Source organism: Fukomys damarensis, unplaced genomic scaffold (assembly GCF_012274545.1).
Source record: "Fukomys damarensis isolate Sample0158 unplaced genomic scaffold, DMR_v1.0_HiC HiC_scaffold_32, whole genome shotgun sequence".
In the NCBI taxonomy this organism is placed as follows: Eukaryota; Metazoa; Chordata; class Mammalia; order Rodentia; family Bathyergidae; genus Fukomys; species Fukomys damarensis.
Window position 1 is genome coordinate 32,803,588 of NW_022900944.1, and position 21,513 is coordinate 32,825,100.

At 45.3% G+C, this 21,513-nt stretch overlaps 1 protein-coding gene across 3 annotated transcripts in view; it reads left to right on the plus strand.

The window, feature by feature from the left end:
* Cdh3 (cadherin 3) overlaps nt 1-21,513 on the plus strand; it is a 130,590-nt gene that overhangs the window by 86,946 nt on the left and 22,131 nt on the right. For 2 of the 3 annotated variants that reach the window (XM_010612325.3, XM_010612324.3), the window contains exon 3: nt 235-355. The exons of the other annotated variant lie outside the window; for it this stretch is intronic. In XM_010612325.3, the coding sequence (XP_010610627.1) occupies nt 235-355 (121 nt within the window). The remainder of the gene's footprint in view (nt 1-234; nt 356-21,513) is intronic. 3 annotated transcript variants of the gene reach the window in all.

A 21,513-nucleotide genomic window follows, 5' to 3' on the forward strand; every position in this document is an offset into this window, starting at 1 on the left:
TCCTCCTCCTCCTCCTCCTCCTCCAGGTACTCCCGTGCCCGGCCCTTGGCTAACTGGACCTGCTCCCTGGGGGGCGGGCGGGGTCCGCTCGCGGCGGTGGCGTCGGGGACAGAGCGGTGCTGTAGTCCTTGGGGTCGGTGTGGTCCTGGAGGCCCGGTAAGGACTCCCCAGGATGAGGTGTGCTGGGCCGGACCAGTCAGTAACCGGCCTCCCTCTTCCCCTCTCTGCCTTCAGGCACAGGTTTGCTGGCTGCTGTGCGCAGCCTCTCAGCCTTGCCGCGCGGGCTTTGGGGAGGCTGGAGTGACCTTGGAGGAGGGAGGCAGAGAAGTGCAGCCGGGCCAGGCGCTGGAGAAAGGTAAGACCACCCCCGCCTCTCCCGAGTCGGCCCGGGTGGATCCGCCGTGTAGGGGTCCGCGCGAGGGGTGGCCAGGCTGGTGCGGGAGACTTTGGGCACCGTCTCAGATCCCGGAGAGGCGCGGAAAGCACATCTCGGACTGTGCTGGGGTGAGTGGCTGACCAGGAAGGCTGGACCGCGTAGCACCCCCTGACGTCCAGCCCCTCCTTGCCCCGTAGTCACTGCTTGCTTGACCCCTCCGGATCGGGTGGCTGGGGCCCCTCACCCAGTCCCGACGCGGAAAGCTCTCTCCGGTTGGCCCCAGCGGAGGAATGCGCCGTGCACATTCCTCCCCCACCCCCCGCGCAGGTGTGGGGATGAGCGGTGCCCGGGGCAGCCCCCTTCGCCTCTCTCGGGCCCCCTTTGTGAACCGTGCTTTGTGTCTCCGACAGACAGACCGGGTCTGTTTCTCTTCTCCGCGCTCGTCTCCCCCTCCCCCCTTCTTCCCGGGCAGCTGGAATGCACTCTTAACCCTGCCCTTCCCGGAGGGCCTGCGCCCCTGCTGCCTGCGAGCGGCTTGGCACACCTGGGCTGGGGACATCTCGCTTCTTGACAGTGGGACTTTAGATCACTTGGGTGGCCGGTGGTGTCCCAAGCCATCAAGCCTTGGGCTATGAACAGAATGGATGAGAGAGAGATCAAAGCACATTTTTGATGTTCTAATTACTCATTTCCCCCCTCAAGTTCAAAAACTTGAGAGTGGGGGGACACTTTGGTGCAGAGAACCAGTGTGTCATGAGACCCAGGCAGCTGTGGCTGGGGTTGGGGTGGTGGTGGTCTATTTCTTTCCAAGTGGAGAGGGCAATGGTGGCTCCTACAAGGGGTCAAACCCAAGTTTTTAAACGGGTGTAATCCGGAATCCTTGGGTGGAGTTCCAGAAAACTTGTGTATGCATTTTCCTGGGGAGATCTGTGATTTACCTACCTTTTAAAACATTGCTACCTAGCACTTTTCTAATGCTCCATCAACAGGCCCCTTAGCCTTAGGTACAAGTGCCCACAGCTTGAAGGTGGGGTGTCAGTGCCTAGGGGACAGAATAACTCTCCTTTGTTTCTCCTCAAGAGGATTGAGGGCCTCAAGTCTGTGGAGGCTTTTTTTTTTTTTTTTAATTTTCCCAAATAACTGCAGATTAACTAAACAATTGACACTCAGGCTAGGCCACGCTTCTTAAACCCTTGGCTGTAGGGAGCCCAGTTAGAGGCATTAAAGAGGCCATGCCTCATAAACTTTAAATTCTTGCATATGGGTTTATTACTGGCGGGCTAACAAACTGCAACTGAGCCAACCTGTAAAAATGTTAACTCGGGCTGGGCCCCAAATCCAGTTCCGGCTCCCTGAGGAAGCTTTATTACTAACCAGACTGCCAAAACTATACCCCCACCTCCCTATTGTCAAGGTCCCTGCTGTATGTAGTCTGAGTGGGCTAATTTTGAATGTTGTCAATGCCTTATCTTACTGAAGCAAGAAATGCCAGATTAGCTGTCACTTCACTAGGCTTAGGTTGTTGGGGGGGAAGTGGCGATCAGGTTTTCGATTTCATGGTTGAGTTAGTGAGTGCTTCCTGGTGATGTCAGGCACTTTAAACCTTTTGAGGAAATTCAGTTTTCTCGGATGTCTGGCTTACGGTTGTGAAAATGCTGAGTTTGTGCCAGGAACACACCTGGGTTATAAAACAGAGTGAGTGGGTTAATCTGCTTGGCTCACCATGAGTCTCCCTGCAAACATGACTGGTTGTTAGAGTAAGCATTTGTGAAACGGTTTACTGCTTTGTTTTTTCAGTTAAAAGCAAGTTTCTGGCCCAGATGATGCCAATAAGTTGAGAGTCAGCAAGTGTGTAGCTATAGTCCTATCTACTCCAGAGGCTAAGGCAGGAGGACTGCTTGAGCCTAGGCATTTAGGACCAGCTTGAACAGTATGATGGGGGACCCCTTTTAAAAATAGACTTAAAAGTTCAAAATAAATAAATTGAAACTCCTACTAAACAAAAGATATAGACCTTTTTATGTTCCCTCTTGATCTTCATGGGCTGATTTTTTTTTTTTTTTTTAAAGGCAGGGTCTTGCTAGGTGCCAGGGTATCTTTAAACTCCTATGTAATGCAGGCTGGCCTCAAACTCATGGCAATCTTCCTGCCTCAGCCTCCTGAGTGCTGGGATTACAGGCGTGCACCACCACATCCAGCCTTGCTGATACATTTCTATCTTCCTCTTCAGCTTCCCATTTCCAAAACTTGGTGCCCAAGACTGGATCCAGCCTGGTTAAAAGGGTTATCCTGTGGGCATATGCAGACTCATTTTGCCAAGCCAAACAGCAGTTTCTATACTATTCAGAAACAATTGCCCCTGGGTTATGAATATTACGATGTCTATGAAGTTGAGCTCAAAGAAATGATCTGATTATAATTAATACCTTGTTTGTATGTGCATCTTCCTCCTCAAAACCCTTCCACTACTATGAGCTTGAGTTTGCTTTATCCTCCTAACATTCTCTTGAAGCAGGTAAGGTAAATATTAAACAATTTGAGCTCTTAATCTCAGAGGTGGAACTTCAGAAAGCCTGTAGCCCAACCCTGCCAGAAGTTTTAAAGGTAGAGAAACAGGCACAGCTTAACTGATTCAGCTCCCTAGGCTGAAGGGCTCAGGAACTTTGGAGATTCAGGAAGGGTAAGGGGTCACTGGTATGGACAGGTACATAATAGGATGCCCAGGAGGTGTTTGCTTGTGTGAATCAGGACAATCTTGTAAAGGTCAGCCCATTTTACAAAAGAAATAAGTGATTGTGACTCAATCAAAGTTGTTGTTGTGATCCGGTAGGATTTGAATGGACCTTCCTGGCTCCTAATTTCTCTTGACTTTTTTGTTTTCTTGGTTTTTTGGAACTGGGGATTGAACCTTGAGCTAGCTACATCTGAACATCTGAACCCCCTTTTTATGTTTTTTTTTTTTAACTTTTTGTTTTGGTTTGGGTGTTTTTATTTTATTTTATTTATTTATTCATTTATTTATTTTATTTATTTATTTATTTATTTTTGGTACCAGGCATCAAATTTAGGACCTTGCACCACTGAGCTAAATCCCTGGCCCTGTTTTATTTTTATTTTGAGACAGAGTCTTGCTAAACTGCCCAGGCTGGGCTCCAGTTCGTGGTCCTCCTGCCTCGGCCTTCCAGACTACTGGGATTACAGGTGTGTGCACCGTCACACCTGGCTTCCCTGAAATTGTTTACTACCAGAAATTAGAAGATGAATGGAAGGAAAAAGTAGGATGCTGGAGCCCTGAATCCTACAAACACCAATAACAATCTCAATCCTCAAGAATATTTTCCAGGACGTTCCCATAGAGCGAACTAGCTTGGGTATAGTCTCTACAGGACCTAATGAGGAACCCTGGACTAGACCCAGAATGAGGTTAATCTTAGGGAAGTGGAACGGGAATATTCCCCTGCTCCCACCCAGTAGCTGCGGCCTACATCTTTGAAGTGCGGTCCGGAAGCAAAGACAAAGGATGGAGGGAAGGAATTTGCATTGTATCAGTGAGTGATTAGGAATGAATGACCCAGGCTGTGGATATACTCAGTGTTAGAATACTTACTTAGCATGCACAAGGCCTTAGGCTCAATTCTCAGGACTGCCACAAAGAAAAGCCTACAGTGAGTGACCCGCCTATTAACAGCAAACACTGAGCCACTGAGAGGCGGTTTAAGGGCACTCAAAAAGACCCAGACTTCCCCATAGCCCCTTGGCAGATTCTAGGAACCCTTAGTCAACCTTGGGTAAGATTGAAGGCTAACCATTATCATGAGCTTTGGTAGAAAACATCAAAATTCAGTAATTAACCTGACTGTGTCTGAGTTAAATTCCAGATGGTTATGTTTGCTGGGTGTGTCCTGCATGCCTTTAGTAATCTCAGCTACTCTGGAGGCTGAAGGCTGAGATGCCAGGGTGGCAAGTTCAAGGTCAGCCGGTGCAATTTAACAAGAGCCTGTTCCAAAAAAAGGAAAGGGATGTAGCTCAGCAGTACTGTACCATGCATGAGGCCATGGATTCAATCCCCATCACTGCAAGCAAATAAAAATGGTTATGTGTATTTCTGCAGTTAATGTAAAAATCACCTTTCTATTTGGAGCCCCTCCTCTGGGCTAGGACTTTTATTTATATTTCATTCTTTTAGCAAACATGAATTTGGGATCTGTGTGTATCAAGCACTGTTCTGTAACTGAAGCAGTGAAGAAAGCAAGGTCCCTGCCCTTGGGAGCTTATAGTCTAAAGTTACTTATTTTTTGTGCTTACAGGTGTGCAACAACACCTGCAAATCAGGTGGTGATGACTTCTCCTTAGCTGTAAAATAAAGTCACTGGGACAAATCCTTGGTTAAGGCAGGACTGAAGTCCATGTTGGCTGCCTCCGTAGCCCAGGAGGATTCTGTAGTGCCCCATAAATCTGCCCCTAAGGAATGAATGTTGGAGAACTGGGATTTGAGCCCAGCTGGCTCCCTTCCTGGCTCAGCAGCAAGGCAGGGCAGGTTGCCGAAGACTCTGTCCTACGTCACTGCCAGTTGTAACTGGGGAGCAGGTCTCAAGCCTCTAGTCTCCCTTCCCACCTCCTCACAGGCCACTCCCAGTACAGGCTGTCCTTACCACCCTGCTGAGTAAGATGGCATTGCTTATGACAAGCACTGGGTACCCAGTGTTCGGGGTAAGAGAGAGAAGGGCCTTCTTGCCATCATCAGTTGAGGCCTTGGTCCTGAGGCTGAACAGTCTCCATTTGAAGTCTTGCTGTTATTGAGTAACATGTGTCTTGAAAAGCATTCAAGCGATAAGCTTGATGACAGTCTCAAACCTGAAAAGCCCTTGTGCATAGCACACAGATCAAGAAGCAACGTTACAGCTGGGCCCAGTGGCACACACTTGTAATGCTAGCACTCTAGGAAGCTGAGGCAGGATGACTCTGAGTTTGAGCCCACCCAGGGCAACTTGGCAGCTTAGTGAGCCTCTGTCTTAAAATTTTAAAAAATTAAAAAGGGCTGGCAATATAGCTCAAGGCAAAGACCTTGCATTCAATCCCTGTTACTGAAAAATAAAAGGAATATTACAATGGCTCAGATGACCCTTCCTTCCCTAAGAGAACCACTTCTCAATATAGGCACCATTCTGATTTCTAATACCATAGATGAATTTTCCTCTATTCCTATTTCTTTTTCTCTCTCTCTTTTTTTTTTTTTTTTTTTTTTTGGTGCCAGGGATCAAACTTGGGCCCTTGTGCTTGCAAGGCAGGCCGTGGAACCACTGAGCTAAAACCTCGGCCCTCTATTCCTATTTCTATAAGAATCCTACCATAAACCCTCTTCATCTGGCTACTTTCACTGAACATTGTAAAATTCTTATGTAACTCGGGACATAGTTGTAGTTGGTTCTCTTGCTTGTATGGTCATCTATAGTTCTGTTGGTAGACAGTTGAATAGTTTCTAGGTTTTGGCTGTTATAGTGTTCTGTGAACTTTTAAAAAATGGTGCTGGGGATCAAACCCAGAGTCTTATCCATGCTAGGCAGACTCTGTACCTCTAAGCTGTATCCCCAGCTCCCCATTAACAATTTTGTTTGTTTGTTTGGTTGGTTCTTTTTTGGTACCAGGGATCGAACTTGGGTCCTAGCAATTTCGAGGAAGACAGCAGAACCACTGAGCTAAATCCCCAGCCCTGTTTGTTTTTTGGTACTGGGTACGGAACTCGAGACCTTTCGCTTGTGAGGCAGGCGGTGGAACCACTGAGCTAAATCCCTGGCCCTCCCCATGAAGATTTTTGTACAGGTCTTTTGGTGAACCTGTGTCGGTTGTGTATACCGGGAACACAATTGCTGGATTAACTTAAGGTTTACGGGAGGCTCCTGGTTCTAAGGTCCTGGACTGAGATGTTAGCTTTTCCCTGTCCTGGATAAACTGGGTCTCTTCTGGACACCCCACCACCACAAGTCTCCTTACCAGACCCACCCCTCGGACTCTTGTTTCTCATCTGGCCCTCTGCTAAGAGACAGCAGGTGTTTTTTACATACTTGGTCCTTTTTCTTGGGTGAGAATAGCTTTCTGTTATTTGTTCTTAGGCTAATTCTTTTTTCATTACCCCAAAGTAGGCAGGGAATCTGGGAAGATCTGTGAGTTTCATAGGTGAGAGCCTCTTATTGGGTGGAGATTTTTATCCTAACCAGTGTGGGTGAGGGCAACAACCTTCTCATTAGGCCAATGTGGTCAAATCCAGCTCTTCCCTTATTTCTAAGAGGCAAGGAGGTATCTGGGATCCAGGGCCAATTTGCAAAGGTCATACTGCCAACAAATGTCTGGACATCTATTAGGTGTTAGAAATTCAGACATAAGTAAGACCCACAGCTCGTTGACCTCAGTGAGCTCACGTTTAGAAGAGGGCAGTTTTAATAGTGAATCCTCCATTCAACAACTACTTATTGAGCACCTACTAAGTGCCAGGTACTGTCTTGGGTGCTGGGGGATACTGATCAAAATGTGTAGAAAGTTCAAGAGGCCTCAAAGGCATTTATTTATGTGCTGATGGAGATGCAAAATAAATACTGCATGTGTGTGTGTGTGTGTGTGTATGATTGAGTACGGGACTCGTAAAGGATCACCTAGGAAGGGTTGCTGACATGTTCTTGGAAGGACTTGCAGGAAGTAAGGGGAGGGCTGGAGGCTGATGAAGAATGAGGCAAGAGGGTTGGGGCATGAAAAGTGGCAGGGAATATTCTGGCAGGAGAATAGCATGTCAGGTTCCAGGAACTTTAAACGCATTTAATCTGGCTGGACAGGGGAGTGGATACTGGAGAGAGCCAAATGAGCTACAGCTTGGAGCAGCACAGGAAGGTTGGGGAAAGGCAGGAGAGAAAGCCGCAGTCCCTGGTGTAGCGCAGTGAAGGCCAGCGTTCCTTCCTGCAGGACGCTGTCTGCCTCCCTTAACTTTCCCCCCTCATGTCATGTAGTTACCCAGCATAAGCATTGGTGGTACAGAGGTGAGCATAGCTGCCTTCCATGTAGTTACCCAGCATCACCAACCCAGGCAGCTGGGCTGGCTCAAAAGAGTTTAAAAAACACCAATCTAAGTACCATTTATTGAGAGCTTACTGCATTCCAGAGTCACACCATGTACTTTATGTAATAAGCCCCTTTAATCCTCCTAAAAGCCCCATGGGGTGGGTTGAATTGGCTGCATTTTGCTGAATTGGAAATCTAGGCTTGTAATTTTGTAATTTATCCGTGGTCACCCAGGCTAGTGAGTTAGGCTTTGAATCCAGGTCTGACTGTCTAAGTGTGAGGCACCAACCATTTGGGAGTCTGAGTCTGAGAAGGGAAGAGACTTCGTCCTCTGGCCCCAGCCAAATTAGTTAGCCTCTGATCCAAAAACTCTGAAGTCCTGTTCCCTCCCCAGGCCTCTTGTGAATCACCGGGAGCTGGAGGGAGGGGAAAAAAAAGGAGGGAGCGGAGGAGAGTGAGAACTTCTGTCCAGTTCTGTCCGGGCTCCCTTTTAGGATGGGAGGCCTCAGATACCAGGCCTGATAGCACTCACACTGACACTTCCCAGCAGAGCATCTGCTTTTGGTTGTCTGGCTTCTGCTCTTCACCCCACCTCCAGCTCAGGCCCGGCTCCAGAGTGGAGAAGGCATCATAGACTTTGTCTCCTACTCCTTCATCAGCCAAATCTTGCACAAGGGGTTCTGGGTTCCTACCCTGATCTGCAGACACTTGGGGTTGGCTACTTGAGCAGCACACCACGGTACCTCCTCCCCTGAAAGCAAGTCCAGCAATCAGCTCTCTTTTTTTCCCTTGACTTCTTTGAACTCTGAGCCTGACCCTGCTGCTGACTGACATCTGGGACAGGGCTCAGAGCCAGGGCCACACAGCCAGGAAGTGGGGGGCTGCTTGCCCTCGGAAGGGAAGAACTGGTTTCCTTTGGGGCTGTGGCATCTCGAGTTGAACTAGGGGATTGGAGCTCAGGAGGTACAATTCCAGCCTCTCCTTTCTCCCTTCCATCTAACTCCACTTTTACTTACTTAAGACTGCACAAGATTAGTTTGCAGTTATCTCTCTATTACCAAGAAACCTTGAAAGCTTATATTGTATACTCAGGGGGAAGTAGGTTTATTTTGTTTGCCCAGGGATTTTGACCTTAGGGTCTCACATTCACTTTAGTAAGTCTTTGATCCTCCTGGAGTTACCACTGGGTAGGAAGATTCCTTCCCCCAAATGTGAGGACCACAAGGCATTCCCCAAACCCAGTCAAGTTAGAGAGAAGCGAGAATTACTGTCCAAAGAAATGGTCCCACACCCAGGATCATTTGGGAACTCTTCAGACCTTTTGGAAACGCAAGGGAGGAATAGGCCCCCCTCAGCCTGGTCCTTGGTGTCTTGTGCAACGCTGGCTGCCAGTGAGCTGCGTTTGCATAGCGAGCCCCATCTTGTCCTAGCTGCAGGCAGGGAGAAGATAGCTACTTGCAGGCCCCTCCCTACACAAGCCAGGACCGGATGCCAGGCCACACCTTCCCCTCTCCCTGTGGAGTCGATCCGCAGAGCTTCCCGCTGGGCTTCCAGACCTGCTATTTTCTCATCTTCTGTGGTCTTTTTCCCACTCCCAGAATTCCCCAGCAGGTTCTCAGCTCCACACTCTGGCTTATTCATTCATGCCTTTTGTCTGAGTCAATAGTTTGCAAGTTTGACTAATGGTCACAATTGCTTGAGAAGGTTATTTATTTAATCACCCCACCCACATATATACTATTTTATATTGTTTATTTAGTTTTGAGACAGGGTCTCACTATGTAGTTGAGACTGACCTGGAACTCACTGTGTAGCTCAGGCTGATCTCGAACACATAGCCATCCTCCTGCCTCAGCCTCCCGAGTGCTGGGATTACAGGCAGGCCCCACCATGCCCCCTGGCTATTTTATATTATTTATGTAGGTCCGGTTTATTTGGATTTTAAATTAATACAGTGAATATGTTTACTGTAAAGACAAACTTTGCAGTAAAATTATGCATTATCTATGTGACAGGCAGTTCTCAGCATTCATTCTTCATTTATTTATTTGTTTGTTTGTTTGTTTATTTATGGTACTGGGGATCCAACTCTGGACCTTGCGTCCACAGGCAGCAGAACCACTGAGCTAAATCCCCGGCCCAGTTCTCAGCATTTTATGTGTATTAATTCATTTAATCCTCAAATATCCCTAGAGGGAAGTACCCCTCTTTCCCCTATTTGACAGATGGATAAACTGAGGCCAGAGAGATTAAGTAATGTGCTCAATTCAAGCTCACACTGCTAAGTAGTGGATCTTGCATTCAAAGGTAACCTGAAACCGCTGAGTCACATTGCCTGTCAGTAGAAGCAAATGAGAAATAAAACACTCCTTGGTTCTCTTCCCCCATTCTATTCCCTAAGGACAAGTAGAGTCAATGTTACTATGAATCTTTGCAGACTTTTTTCTATACAAAAAACTTATGTGTGCATGTGGGGTTTTTAAAAACAGTTGGACTATGTCATGCATACAAGTGTTATCTTATAATTGGCTTTTTGGGGGGAGGGTACTGGGGGTTGAACTCGGGACCTTGGATGTGCCAAGCAGGCTATAGAACTGCACTAAATCTCCAGCCCACGACTTGCTTTTTGTTTTTTGTTTGTTTTTGTTTTGTTTTGTTTTGTTTTTGAGACACAGGGTCTCACTCATTGAAACTCACTATGTAGCCCAGGCTGGTCTTGAACTCACAGTGATCCTCCTGCCTCAGCCTCCCTAGTGCTGGGATTACAGGTGTGCGCCACCACTCTGGGCTATGACTTGCTTTTTTAAGAGAGAGTTTCACAGGCATCTTTCCAGAGAGTTGAATACACATTTAGATTGTTTTTAACCACTTCATGGTCTTCTACATGGTATATAGACCATGATTTATTTAGCTAGTTCTCTCCCTGACCCTTATCTTTCACAGATGTGGTGGGAGGGAAGAATTAGCATAAAAATTGTGAAGTGTTTGGATTTTTAGAAGTCTAACTAGTAAGAATTGCCTTATTAGGAAAGACTTGTAGAAAGATGATCGAGTAAATTGTTCATATTAACCTCACCCAGATAAACTGAGCTTTTATGATTGAACAATAACCTTAAGACAGACTGTGCTGTAAGCTTCAGATAAGGTCACTATGACATTTAAAAATCATTAGTGTTTACAGTATCTTTTTTTAATGACTTAATTTTTGGAATAATGTTTCAAGAGCATTTGAAATCAGTAAAAATAAAAATTTAGGGCCAGGGATTTAGCTCAGTGGTTCCAGTGCCTGCCTTGCAAGCGCAAGGGCCTGGGTTCGATCCTCAGTACCAAAAAAAATAAAAAAATTTTTTTTTTAATTGTACCACTTAGAAGTAAACTATCAAATTTGCTCACACTAGAATTATTTTCCTTGGAAGTGGAGAGTTTTCAAAATGAAACATTTAAATATAGCAAAAATGCATCTTTCTTTACTTTTTTTTTTAAGATTTCAAAATCTAGCAAGTTATTTTCCTGAATAAAAGGTGGTTTCCACTCTTAAAACAGACCTCACTTCTGATCTTACTGTATTTTTCCCCTAAGAGGGCCTTAAGAGTTTTTTCTTAATCCCAAATATTGCTGGAGTAGACGTCTTGTACAGCATTGATGTAAAAGATGCGTTCTTGAAAACCTCAAATAATTAAAAACACCCAGGACTGAAGACTTACATTTTCATATGAACATATGTGGAGACTGTGTGGGGTAGAGAGCTGCAGGGATGCTCACAATTCAGTAGTCTCTAGTTTTGCAGTTATGTGACACTTTTTTTTTTTTTTTAGCCAGGGATCAAACTCTGGACCTTGTGCTTACAATTACAAGGCAGGCAGTGGAACCACTGATCTAAATCCCTGGCCCACAATTTTTTTTTTAATATCGGGGATTTACATTTCTGAAAACTCTGCATCCAAACTGAGACTTTATTATTTGTGACACCATTTCAAGTTTCTATGGTTGAAGTTTACATAAAATATATCAGTATTATGATGTACAGTATACGGTACTAGGTATAATACATAGAGATCTTACATGACTGTGGTGAGAACAAATGAATTACTCCAGCCAGGAAGCAGCGTGTGGAAAGGCGGTGTGGTAAAGAGGTTATTGTGCAATTGGGAAAAGGACCTGTACCAATCAAAAAAAAAAAAGACCAGTGTGTCCATAAACTGGAGGTGGGAATTGCACATTAGAAGATGTGATTTGTTAGCCTAAAAACAATGGCCAACTATGGGTGAGTTTCGAATAAGGAAGCAATCTTACTTCTTTTCTCAAATGAATCAAGTTTGTGTGTGTATTTTCAGACAGGGTCTCACTTGTATCTCAGGCTGGCCTTGAACTTGTGGGAGTTCTCCTGCTTCAGCCTCCCCAGTGCTGGGATTACACATGTGCATCATCATACCTGGATGTGCTGTTGCATTTTTAAAAGATCTTTCTTCTAATTAAGATTTTGCATCCATTTAGACTAAAGATAATGGAGTATGTACTGAGGGGTGAGAGTAGAGATGGAAAATCATGAGTTGGTGATTGGTAGGGAAGAAAAGTTCTGTGGGAGACGTGCTTGGTCAAGGAAGATGACCCTACTAGCTATTCATACATCTGCAAGCATGGTGCTAAGTGCAAACTCATTTAACTGAGGTAGCTATTATCTTAACAGAGGTAGATATTATCATTACTATCTCATAGCCATGGAAACAGGCCTAGAGGTTAGCAAACTTGCCCAAAGTCAGTGTGGAACTGAACTCTGAGGCCAGGCATTTTGGCTGCAGACTCTAGGCTGCTTCTGATGTCCAGATTTTAGGTTTGCGCAGCTGAGTGTATGAAAGGCACTTGGGAGAGAGAGTCTAGAAGAAGATCGTATTTAGGGTAAAGTAAAGAAGATTAAGAATTTGGTGTTTTGTTTTGTTTGGCTTTTTTTTTTTTTGTACCAGGAATCAAACTCAGGACCTTGCACTTGCAAGGCAGGCATGATGCCACTGAGCTACATCCCAGGCCCTGTTTGGCTTTTTTCAGACAGGGCCTCCCTATGTAGTTTAGACTGACCTTGAACTCACAATGTAGCCCAGCCTGGCCTCAAACTTGCAGTGCCTCAACCTCCTGAGTGCTGGTATTACAGGTGTGCACCCCTAACAATTTGGTTTTTGACATTGATTTTACGAGTCTTTTAAAGCATTCAAAGGGAGATAAAAAAAAAAAACAGACAAAAGTATGTGTTGGTACAGGGAAGATTTGGACATTTTGAATTTTGATACATATTTGAAAGTGTCATCAAAAGCCACACCAAAACAGGAATGATGTCAGAGGACTATAATCCCAGCTATTCAGGAGGCTGAGGCAAGTTTGAGGCCTGCCTAGGCCTGCCAGACGTGTCTTAACAATAAAGGGCTGAGAGTGTGGCTTGGTGGTAGAACACTTGGCTAGCAGCATCTACAAGGCCCTGGGTTCAATCCCCACGACTGGGAAAAAAATTTTTTTTTGATGTGGTGGCGCATATCTGTAGTCCCAGAACTCAGGAGGTTGAGGCAGGAAGATCACTGGGAGTTCAAGCCTAGAGCCTGGGCTACATAGTAAGACCCTGTCTTTAAAAACAAAACAAAACACTGTAAGAGAGGGTCTCCCTGTGTAGTTCAGACTGGTCTAAACTCATTACGTAGCCCAGGCTGACCTCAAACTCAGCAGTGGTCCTCCTGCCTCAGCTTCTTGTGTGCTTGGATTACAGGTGTGTGGCACTATACTCAGGTTTAAATTTAATTTCTAAAGATTGCTTCTATGGCAGTTACCACAGTTTAACTTTTTACTTATATCATGATTCTGAGTGACCTTTGCCATGTTCGTCTTTTTGCTTTGCTTTTTAAATCACTATCCCAACTTTTAAAAACTTCGTTGTACTTTTCATGTATAGCACACCTTTGGTTCTTACAAGCACCTAGGGGTGTGTGTGTGTGTGTGTGTGTGTGTGTGTGTGTGTGATCCCATTTTAGAGACTGGGAATTAATAAGGGGCTTATGTTTATTGGTAAGTGCTTGGTGTTAAACAACTTAAAGATTAAGTGACTTGATAGAGCTGTAGGGCTAACTTGCATCACTTTCGCCCATGAAACCCTTAATTGCCATCCCAGTCCCTTAATTGCTCCTCATCTCAGCTAGTCAGAGGCTGGCTGTTCACGTAGTCTCCAGGGATGAGATCCCTGGGGGAGCCAGAAAGCACGCCTCATGCCGAGCCTCCAAGCATCCGTGTTCCAAACCCCTAGCTTGCTGTGGAGTGCAGCCTAGCCTGGGTGCAGCTCTGGGTGTTATAAGGAGAAGCTCCAGCTTCCAAGAGTAAGGAGGAACTTGAGTGATAACAGCTCTTTCCAGACAGTTTTCTGCAAAGAATTAAAACTACAAAATAACTGCTCTCTCCCTTCTCAACAACATGGATTTGCCAGGTCATTTTTCTATGGGGGGGGTACATCAAGTTCTGTTTGCAAATCCAATGTGTGTTTACTGTGGAAAACTGGAAGATAGGCAAAAGCACCACCCATACAGGACCACCTTCAATTTAAAAAACAAAACAAGGACCAGGGATTTAGCTCAGTGGCTCCACCACCTGCCACCATTGGTTCTCCAGCCCCCTCCTCTTGGGTGGGTTAGAGAAGGGTTCCATGCCAAGTATCTCCAAAGCCCCTGCAGCCTCATCTGGGTGGAAAGATGAGGTCCAGAGTGAACTGATAGAGATGGGGCCATTTGCTGGGTGTAGCTGTACCACCTCTCCAGGGTCCTACAGACCTCCAGGACCTTATTGTGATCTTTATAAAGCTACCAGGGCAGCTACCCAAGAATGCTTTCCACTCTGCGCTTCAGCTCCATCATGGTGCACAGTGTCTAAGCCTGTCCAGAGATGCTGCTCTTGTGAGGTTGAATCATTCAGAACGTTTCAAGGCGGGGGTTCCACCTCCTGCCTTTGAAACTCTGGGAGAATAGGTTGTCCCCTCTGAAGGACATCTGGGACTCTTTAACAGGCATGTGTACAGCTGCCTCCAGCTTGTTTGCTAGGGAGATGGGCTTCCCAGCATTTCCTGGGGAAGATCCTGGGTCAGTCACGGCCCTTTAGAGTCTGGTGTGCCTCTCTCTCTGCATGTGTGGGCTCCTAGCATGCCTTGGTGCCCTGCAGCCTCTTCCCATTGGTACCCTCAGATTTGGTCCTGCTGACTGGTAGCCATCTTGACCTTCTTTTGCCCAGGAAATGCTTAATGGTAGGAGAGGTCCATGCCGCTTTACTGGTACCACAGCTTAACCTACCTGTCCTCATTTGTACAAATATAAAATAATATTTTATAATTATTCATATTTTGTGGCTTGTTTTTTTAATCCCCCTCTGCAGAGCAATGTTTTTCCTGACTAGATTTTCACATTAAGACATTTTAATGACGATAGCACAGCATAAAAATTCTGTTGAAAAGGTTATTGAGACATTCTTTTTTTCTATATAGGTGATAGTCACGAAGATTCTTTCAGGTATGGATTTGTTACACCTAGGTGTCCTTCAGAGGGGACTATCCTTCCTGCCTAGATCTTCAAGGACAACAGGTAGAACTCCCGGCTTGGAGTGTTCCAATGATTCACTACCACTAAAGCAGCATCTTTGTGCAGACTTTCGCATTGAGCACCATGCTGAAGCTGAAATTCAATGTCTGGGTCAAGGGGCTTATGAAAAGGGTCATTTTATAGCCTGCCACGTATAGTAATACCTTATTCCCAAGTATTCCACAATACTTGTCCTTTTGGTTAGTATTTCTTAGTAAGTGAGCTTTTTTTTTTTTTCTAGTTTTACTCCCCCTCCCCCCACAAAAAATGTCAGAATTTTCTTTGAAGTCAACTCCACATAGTTCCCGCTCTGCCCTCTTATCCCTGTACCTTATTGGAAGGTAGTGATAGCTGTAAGGAGAAATTTGTTTGCTTTGTGAGCTAGATATGTCCCTAAACCAAACTAGAATAAAGACTTCTATGCAGTCTTCCTAATCTCCAGGCTTCCTTTTGGCCACACCATCTTCAATCTGATATTGCTGTTCTCTTTTATTTCTTCAAAATGCCCAGAGATCAGTAGGCAACTGGCCTGGACTGAAGCCTGGATGAGTCATTTTGACCCCATCGAGATGCCATACCACAACATCCAAGTTGAACATTGGACTGCGTATCTCCTCTATTTTATGGCTGGAAAGACCAGGTCCTCACTTTCAAGGCTGTTTCCTTAGGAGTTTGGAGGTGTCCAGGCAATTCCAGGCTAAAAGCAAGCGTACAATATTGCAGAATGAGTTCTCAACCCAGTATCCATCTGTTCTTGTAAGTCTGTTATAAAAGTTTCTTTTTCTCACAGCTCTAGTACCCCAGAGACTAGATTCTTCTTGCCCAAGTTTTATAGCGGTGCCAGTTCAGGATCAAAGGCCAGGCTTGGCAAGATGGTCTTTAGAGAGAAGCTTTGAACCAAGGCCAGGGACTCCTGGTTCCATTGGTTATGTACGTCTTCCAGCTAGTGCAGATACATGGAACGCGGATCAATTTCTCTAGAAGCAGAGTTACTGATTTCCTCTTGCTTTTTCCCAAGAATATTCTAGGAATTGTGCATTAAAGTTCAGTGCTGAAGGCTGTCCCTTTATGTTGGTATAGCAGATACATTTTTGTCGGCTTTCTGGACCCTTGTGAGGTGGATGCGATAGTCGCTGCTCTTTGGAAACCTGCTTCCTTGACCCTACCCTTGTGACTCAGAATCGCTGTGGTGATGAACAGGCTAAAACAGTCAAATTACTTTGTCTGAGGCCCCAGGTGGGTGTGGAAGTAAGAACCATGTTTAGGCCTTTGTTTTTCAGCCTTAAGGTCTGAACTGTAGCCCAATGTGTTCATCAGCTCACCTCAGGGTTTGACAAGCCCCGTCGTGCCCCCGTGATGTGTGGCCTTGTGAAGCTCCACTGCACTCAGGAGCAGGAATCCACTTACCTCACTGGCTGTGAGGAGGTGAGGCGGAGGAAGGGTGAGTGACTATGAGACCTGGTTTCGGATCAATTTCATTTTGAAACAGTGAGTGATACAAAGCTGTGGTTCCAGGAAGCATCTGGGAAGAAATTGTGATGATTTGCCCTAGGGCTTTAACTGCTCACTGGCCTCTCTGTGACTCATAGCTGCAGAGAAAACCATTTCTGTGCGTACAGTTGCCCCAGCAAGGTTCCCCAGAAAGATCAACTTTCCTGAGAGCTCTGTCCTCCCAGTAAACTACAGAGCACCCCTGCAAAGCAGCCCTTTCCAGATGCAGACCGAGCCAGCTGCCTACACTGCTGTTTGGTCCCACGCATCTGGTTTTCCCTTTGTGCTTCATCCACTGTGTAAAACAGACCTGTAGCTAATTGTTCCCTAGGTTGGGAGGTGGTTTTACTGTGACCTACAGAGAGACGAGGACTCCAAGTGAGAAGCCTGTTAGTTGTGTGTATGCGGACGATCCCTTTCACAGAGGTTTACACTCAGCCAGATACAGTCAGTGTTACACCCACGATTCCCTTTACTCCTCCCAGTAGCCCTGTGAAGTGTGATTTTTATTCCTATTTTCCAGGTGAGGAAACAGCTCCCCTACGGTCACAGTTTGCCCGAGCACAAAGGAGGTGTACATAGCATATGGATTTGAGACCTGGTTTTTTTTGGATTCCAAACCCCATGTTCTTCATCACTTACCTGCCTTCAGGATTTGAAACTTGGTCCTGCTGCTTCCTAATTGGGGAGCCTTCTATAGTTTATTTACCTCTCTGAAGCTGTTTCCTGAGGCAGTTTGACCTTTGGCAGCTTCTAGTTCCTGAGTTGTCAGGTTGGCAGCTGTAATATCCACCTTGTGGGTTGTTTTGTGAAGATCTGGGCAAGAAAACACTTAGCTGGATGTCTCTGGCAGAGTGGGTGTTTGCAACTTGTTCTTGCCTGCCTAGACTCATGCCTCTTTGCTGGGATCTGTGTTCAGCTGAACGCAGGGTAGCACTGATGGGGCTGTGCGCCCTGGTGTGCCTGGACTCACTCAGGGCACAGCCTACGTGTAGCTGTGCGAGGCACAAACACCTGCGGTAGACAACTGCCAGCATCTTCTTGGTTGTTGGCACTGTCGCCTTGAAAAGTAGATGGGCAGCCCAGATACTGTGCTACAAGTGTTTGGAAACACTCTGGTGGAGATACGCCAGCAGACAGGCAGTGCGGTGTGCTGTACACTCCTAGGGGGCAAATTTTGTGGACAGCAGGAAGAGGATTTCTGGGTTACTGGTGCATAAAATTTGGGGTCTTAAGGCTTCTGGGTAACAGAGGAGTCCTTAGACTCCTGGTGCCTAACCTGGTAAGAGAGGATTGGAGAGCTCATTGAGGGAGACCGAGAGTTAAAAGTAAACCACCACTAGCACTGCTGTGAAAAGTACCCCGGATGAGTGGCTTAGACAAAAATTTATTTTCTCACAATTCTAGAGGGTAAAAGTCCAAGATGAAGGTGTGGGAAGGATTCTCACACCTCTCTCTCTCCTTGGCTTGTAGATGGCCCATTTTCTTCTGTCTTCACCCAGTCTTTCCTTTGCAGAGTCTATCCAAGTTTCCTCTCAGAGGACAGTAATAGTAGGTTAGGGCCCACCCTCATGACCTCATGTTGACATAATTAACCTCTTTTAAGACCCTATCTTCAAGCATAGTCACGTTGTGAGGTACTTGAGGTTAGGACTCGAACATAGTAATCAGGTGGGTGCATCCAAGAATTCATGACAAGAGAAAATTTAGGCCCACATAAAAGTTAAGAAAATAAGTTTTGAGTTGGACGTGGTGGCGCATGCCTGTAATCCCAGCACTCGGGAGGCTGAGGCAGGAGGATGGCTGTGAGTTCGAGACCAGCCTGGGCTACACAGTGAGTTCCAGGTCAGTCTCAAGTATATAGTGAGACCCTGTCTCAAAAACCAAGAAAACAAAAGAACAACAACAACAAAAAAAAAACTTCTTTTTTTTTTTTTTTTTTTGTTGTTGTTGTTCTTTTGTTTTCTTGGTTTTTGAGACAGGGTCTCACTATATACTTGAGACTGACCTGGAACTCACTGTGTAGCCCAGGCTGGTCTCGAACTCACAGCCATCCTCCTGCCTCAGCCTCCCGAGTGCTGGGATTACAGGCGTGCGCCACGACGCCCAGCTGAAGAAAATAAGTTTTTAACTGGTAGTCATGACCCAGCCAAACTGGAGAATAAGTTGTAGTCATTGGGAAGATTCATTCTTCCAGCCTTTTCTCAGTGCGTAGTTACACATACAATATGTAGTTCTGCATTCTGCATATTTTTAATCTTCATAGCATAAGAATTTTCCTATATAATTTAAAAACTATTGTAAATATTACTTTGCACAGCTGGATGAACAAACCATGCAGAGTGCCCTATTTAATTTTGCCCTATATTTAACATTTGTCACATATCATTCCTGATCCTTCTAGACTTAAGGCAAAACCACATTCATCAGAAGATGAGGCTAACAGAGCTGTGTGCTAGAGGTAAAGGGCATGGCCACCCTGGGGATCTCGGGGGGGCCCCCTGTGACTCTCTGGAGCTGAATCAGGCCCTTTTTCCTTTCCTCCCACTGGTCAAACATGTCACAGCCCCAGACTCCTCAGTGGGAATGTCGTCAAGGAAGCAGGCTGGTCTCTAAGCAATCTTCTCTTTCATTCCAGCCTTCCCACAGAGGATCCTACCTGTGTGTGTGTGTGTGTGTGTGTGTGCGCGTGCGTGAGAGAGGGGGGGGGGAGACCTGGCACTGGGTTCTGGGGAGCTGAAGGCAGCTCTTTTTGTTCTTTCAGCCCCTCTGCCCCTTCCCTTCCATTCAAAACTGCTCTCCAAAGGATGGGCAATGTCTTTTCTCCTTTTACCTAGATAAGTTTTCCCTGTTTTTGAACTTTACACCAATGGAATCATCCTAATGGAATCCAGAATGTGTCAATCCCAAATATGTATCTTTGACATAAATATTTTTAACCAAAAGCAGTTAAGAAGCAGCAAATGGAGGAAGAACTCTTTCTACCCTCCCTGCTTGCCACCTAAACACAGGATATACATTCTCCTCTACTGTGGAGGCCACTCTTTATCAGCACAGACAGGGCACCATTGGGGTCTGCAAACAAATCTCACTCCATTAGTTAGTTTACCTTCCCACAGTTTCCTGCCTCTGGAAGCGAGTCCTAAACCACACTGCTTTGAGTTACCTCTCACTGAGGTTTCTCCCATGTGATGCTGTTTTTCTCTTGTTTACGGTTTTGTTTTGCTTTTTTTGATACCGGGGATCGAACTCAGGACCTTGTGCTTGTGAGGCAGGCGGCTGAATCACTGAGCTAAATCTCTGGCTGGCCTGTTGTTTACTAGTTTTTGTCATGGGGACTCTTGGTCTACAAATACTTGAGAGTTTAGGAGAAACTGTATTTCTTTCTTCCCTGACAGTATGTGGGTCCTCTTATATCTGGTTTCTGCTGTCCAACCTCATGTTTATTAGATTTGCCCTTGTTCATTTCACTCAGTGACTCTACCACAGTGTTTCTCTCCATCCCGCCTTGACAAACATTTGCTATTTCTATGATTCACTGTTGTGAGTTGTGGGGCTGTGAACAGTACGTGTCTTTTGGTGAATGTACTTCGGTAGAGTCTGTACATTGGAGCAGAATTGCTGGGCCCTGGGGAATGTTTCAGAACATATCACTAAGCTGTTTCTCAAAGACTTGTTCCATTTTACTGTCCCACATCAGATCTGCTCTGTGTTAAAACTATGCATTAACATTTACTATTTCAAACATTTAAAAATAAACCATTCAGCATCACCGAGCACATTCGAAATGTTGCACATGCATCATCCTTACTGATCTCTAGAACTTTTTCAGCATCCCAAACTGAAACTCTTAACACCCATAAAACAGTCTTCCCTTCCCACCACTCTCTCTAGTCCCTCATAATCTTTGCCTTCTGAGTCTGAGTGTGAGTCTGAGTCTGAGTAGGACAATTCAGGTGAGTAGAATCATACAGTATTTGCCTTTTTATAACTGGCCTTTTGTTTTTCATGCCTGGAGACTGAACCTGTGGGCTTGTGCATGCTAAACGTGTTCTCTACTCCCCCGGCTCCAGCCTCATGTTTTCAAGTTGATTCATGATGTATCACGGAGTTGCCCAGGCTGGGTTTAAATTTGCTGATCCTCCTATCTCAGCCTCCTGGACTGCTGGGATTAGAGGCGCGTGCCACCGTACCTGGCCACATTTGACTTTTTGATAAGCTGCCAAGCTTTTCCACAGTGGCTACACCATTTCGCATTCCCACCAACAATGCACAAGGGCCCTAGTTTCTCCCCATCTTGCCAAGACTTCTTGTTTTTGTAGTAGCCATCCTAGTGGGTGTGAAGTGGCATCTCACTTGTTTTATTTTTTTGGTACTGGGGATTGAACTCTGGACCTTGTGCTTGTGAGGCAGGTGGTGGCACCACTGAGCTAAATCCCTGGCCCACACTGTGGTTTTTATTTGTGTTTCTGTAATGACTAGTGATACTGAGTAATAATGCTATCAACTGTTTTGTACATCTTCTTTGGGAAAAAAATGTCTTTTCAAGTCCTTTGTCCTTTTTTTCTTAAATTGGATTATGTTTTTGTTTTTGTTTAGGTGTGGAGTTTTATGAGCTCTGTATATAGTCTGGGTACTGATCCTTTAAAATTTTACTTTTTATATTATAATTTTACATACTTTTGAATATTTTATCATGTTCACATTACTTTTTTTTGTTTGTTTGTTTGTTTGGGTCCTTGCACTGGCGAGGCAGGCGGTGGAAACACTGAGCTAAATCCCCAGCCCTTCACATTACTTTCATAGTTTAAAAAACGCATTTGTTATATATATCTATATATATCTATATATATATAGATATATATAATTTTGGTACCAGGGGTCGAACTCGGGTCCTTGCACTTGTGAGGCAGGCAGCGGAACCACTGAGCTAAATCCCCAGCCCTTGTTATATATTTTTTTAAGGAAATATATTTAACTTTTTTTTTTTTTTTTTTTTTTGTT